At 28.0% G+C, this 4191-nt stretch overlaps 1 protein-coding gene across 1 annotated transcript in view; it reads left to right on the top strand.

The window, feature by feature from the left end:
• The first annotated feature begins 1400 nt into the window (after positions 1-1400).
• The window catches only part of LOC111620042, a 24098-nt gene continuing 21307 nt past the window's right edge, over positions 1401-4191 (top strand). Inside the window, exon 1 of the mRNA XM_023361887.1 lies at positions 1401-1507. Within this exon, the coding sequence (XP_023217655.1) occupies positions 1401-1507 (107 nt within the window). The remainder of the gene's footprint in view (positions 1508-4191) is intronic.

The following is a 4191-nucleotide window of genomic DNA, read 5'->3' as shown; positions in this document are numbered from 1 at the left end:
TTACTTACTTTTTTATTAACATTTCTCAAATTAATAAAAAAAGTTACTGACTATTTTTTAATCAACATATCAGATTTTTAAAAAATTAAAGTTTTCCATATAATATATTAATGTGCTACAAAATAATCTTATTTTCTTTAAATGGAGTTTAACACCATTTCGTCATAATAATTTTAATATACTCAATTACAAGTTGGTTAATAGCAAATTTCGAGAATAATTTTTGATTTATGTAAGTCAAAAATTATATAATTAGTATAAATAATATGTAAAATACTTGAAATTTACCAAACTAAAGCGCTCTTCTGACAACAATAATGACAAAATTTCCATATTTTTTTCCTCTCTTAATGAGGGAAAAATGTGAATTTGCATTAAAAGTTATTTTAAAATTTATATTTAAGCTTCTGCCATGTTTTAGAAGCTACAAACATAGAAATAGAAAACTTAAATATACATTTTTAAATTATCTTTTTACGGAAAATTCATATATAAACAGCGATCGCATCTATTTTATAAGCTTTTATATTGACATACATCCATAAAAATTATTTCATAATATAAAATAATAAATTAGTTTATTTTTTTGGAAAAAATTTCTTATAAATAATTGATTTTGATCTCAGATTACTATTCAAGTTAAAACTAATTATTCTTAGAATATAAATGATAATAATGCCCGGAGACATCTTCAAGGACAACGTTTACCAGCTGATTGGAATACACGTGCATTAACACATAGCGTAAACAAAATCAGGTTAACTTCCGCGTATTACTTTAGTATTATTATTATTATGTGGTTATGAAATTGCCGTCGCTTGTTAATTAACGGCGGTTAAATTTAATTATAAACGGTGACGAGGCATTTTATTTCAATCGAGTAATGTAATTAATGAATTAATTAATTGCAGAACGAATATGCAATTTTAAAATATTGATCGATTACAATAAATTGCTTTATAATAAATATAGCCTACATTTTAATACACGTATTACGTAATTGTAATTATATTATTGCGTCATTTTGTCAGATTGTGTATTATTTGATTTTTATTTCGTGTAAAATGACGTAATAAAAATTATATCCAATAAAAAAAAAGTGTAATTTTGAATTAAGTACAGTATTTATAAACTCGGCTGTACTTTGTTTTAAATAGAATCTTCTTTTATAATTTAAATTTTAAAATAGTTTTAAAAACTTAATTTTTAATAATGCTTAAATGTTTGACGTATATATTTTTTTCGATTCGTCGAATTTTTATTTTATTTTTAATTGGGCTACATTTGTGCTATTGGTCGAAAGCGTCTATACGACATCAGTAGAGACGACAGTAAACAAAGATGGCGATTTTCGTTTCGATGTTTTCGAACGTTTGAATATTGACTGATGACGCGAGAAGATGCAGAACCATGCCGATGGACTTAAACTGTTAGAATTAACTAAGAGTGAATCCGATTCCGATTCCCCGCAATTTTCTCTACCCAAACGAAAAGTTCGTTTTAAAAAGTTAGTCCGTAATTTTTTTCTTATTATATTTAATAATATTTGTGTTATAATAATATATTTTAAATTAAATGTCGTCATTTTAAAAATTGGATACGGTTATTTAGGTAATTTAAAGCACGATTTATTAGGTAATTTAACTTTACCTTCGCGTTATCTCTTAAACTGTATGATTTGACAGTGAAGTATTTTAGACAATAATGAAAGGTAAACAGTGTGATTGCTTAGATTGAGGGAAACCATGGAAATAATCTGGAGAAAAATCAGTTTGGTAAATAAGTGTATTACTATACAGCCGTTTATTTGTTATGGTTGGTCTTACTTTACTTGAGAAACAATATGTTTGAATTAATTTCACATAAAATCATATCTGTTTACTGAAAAGAACACTTCCATCAGAATAGCTTGAGAAAATTTAATATGACAGAATGTGAATTTGAAGAAATAAGTGGGATAAATGTTTGGTTCGGTAAGACAAACCTTTATAAATGAAATGATTTTAGATAATTTTAAAACCATTTCGTAACATACAAAGAAATATTTGACGGAATAGACGGTTAAACCGGTCATATAAATGGAAAAAAGTTTTGATAATGCTCCTTAACTGAGTGATTTATCTTATTAATCGGAATTGTGCCGAGTTTCGTTGATTTCTAGTATATTTGAATTGTGTATATTTATATAAATGTGTGGAATTATGAATTTTATGTTGTTAAATCAACACATTTATATTCTTGAAACATCTGTCTACGTGCAGTAGATACTAAACCGCTTTGAAAAATTCCTGTTTACTGTTTGCATTATTTATCAATTTTAACTATGCTGTACATATTCTGCAGAACATACAATAACAAACAGAGCGGTATGCAATGTAATGAAATTGGGTGTGCTTTTCAGGTGGAAGCTATAGAGATTTTAAAAATGCATTGTGCTTGTTTTTTATATTGAAACCTAGATTAATTAGAAGATAATGATTAAAGCTTTTTAAAAGATTTATTTAAAAAAACAAAACTTGGAAATACATAAAGTGAGAGACATGGAACATTTTATAAAAGTTTACAAAACTTTGCAATGTCTATATAAATAAATACACATAAATTAAATCAACATAAAATTGCAGCTCTGAATGAGGTGGTTGGATTTTTTATGGCTGTAGACCATGCCCACAAAAGTAAAAAAAGTCAAAGGAATCAATGTTCTGTCTACACATGACCCTTTATAAGATATAGCTCCTCCTGAAATCAGCCTATTTGAAACTTTGAAGATACTCAAAATGGGTAAAATTTAAAAGTGAAAAAATCCAGAGGTGTTTCTCAAAACAATGATAAAATCAACTGTATTCCACTTTACTCAAGATAGCTAAAAGCTTAAAATATGAGAAATGCTCCAACTATTCCCAGGGTGCAATCAGTGTTGCGTTGCATACTTCATTAAGTCTATCATATGTTTATAGGTTGCATTTGGGATCACATTTAGACTATCCTTTGACATTTTTAGTCTTGTGGGTATGGTCTATAGCTCTGATAAGGTCCCAACCACCTCATTCAGAGCTGAAATTTTACAAATAAAGCCACTGGTTATTTCATATCAACAATTTTTATTAAACAAAATAAATTTTTTGATTAAATACTTAACAATTCTCAGTTTAGAAACATTTATTTAATGATTTGGAATGATGTAGGAAGAATTCTTATATTGCAACAAAATTCAAAGTATTTTTTATTTATTTGTACATTTGACAGTTGAAAAATGAAAATTAGTAATATATTACATTATTTAAGTTCATAACTCTACATTGATTAGAATAAGAATAAGATTTTTGAACAGTCTTCCTTACAATATTCTGGAAACTAAAATACCACACAATCGTTTAAACTTCAAAAAACTGCATTGTAGATTCAAATAATTTTAGTATGGTTATAAGGTTTCACAATAATTCAAAATAAAATTTAGCTTTTCTCTAATTTCATATGTTTTCTTTAGAAAATTAATTGATTTTTATTGATATCATTGCAAACACTTACCAATAATTTTATAACTATAGTTTTGATAAAATCAATGTCTGATACTAGTCTTTAGTTTACAAGTTTTGATATTAACAAAGAACAGTAGTTATTTACTTTTCCTAATTTACTACTTTAGACTACTCATCTTTACCACAACACCGGAGAATAGTAATATAACTCTTTCTAACCTGTTACCGGTGCGTCTACTAACTCTTAATTTAAAGTTTGGTACGAGCTGCATTTCCATCAGAGATTCGAAGAACCTGAAGAAAGCCTGAAGAAGAACCGTTATAGGGGTTCGAAAACGTTAGTTTTGGTCGTTTTTTTTGGATCGTTAAGAGTTAGTAGACGCACCGGTAACAGGTTAGAAAGAGTTATATTACTACTTTAGAATTTTCTTTTTTAATCTTAATATTTGTGTTTATTTTACAATAATGTTCCACATTTTAAACTTATAAGAGAGGTTGAGGCGCACGTTTTAAACGTGTAAACGTGTACGTGTGACGTTCGGCGCCGCTTTCCCGTAAGCCTAAAAGTTTGACAATGGTGTTTGGATAGTTGGTGGAATCACGCTCGACAGTCCATACACCATCGTCAAACTTTTAGGCTTACGGGAAAGCGGCGCCGAACGTCACACGTACACGTTTACACGTTTAAAACGTGCGCCTCAACCTCTCTATT

This window comes from Centruroides sculpturatus, unplaced genomic scaffold, assembly GCF_000671375.1.
Source record: "Centruroides sculpturatus isolate CEXI.00-Female unplaced genomic scaffold, Cexi_2.0 scaffold12, whole genome shotgun sequence".
In the NCBI taxonomy this organism is placed as follows: Eukaryota; Metazoa; Arthropoda; class Arachnida; order Scorpiones; family Buthidae; genus Centruroides; species Centruroides sculpturatus.
Note: the sequence above shows the minus strand (reverse complement) of the source record. Positions and strands in the feature narration are given on the sequence as shown.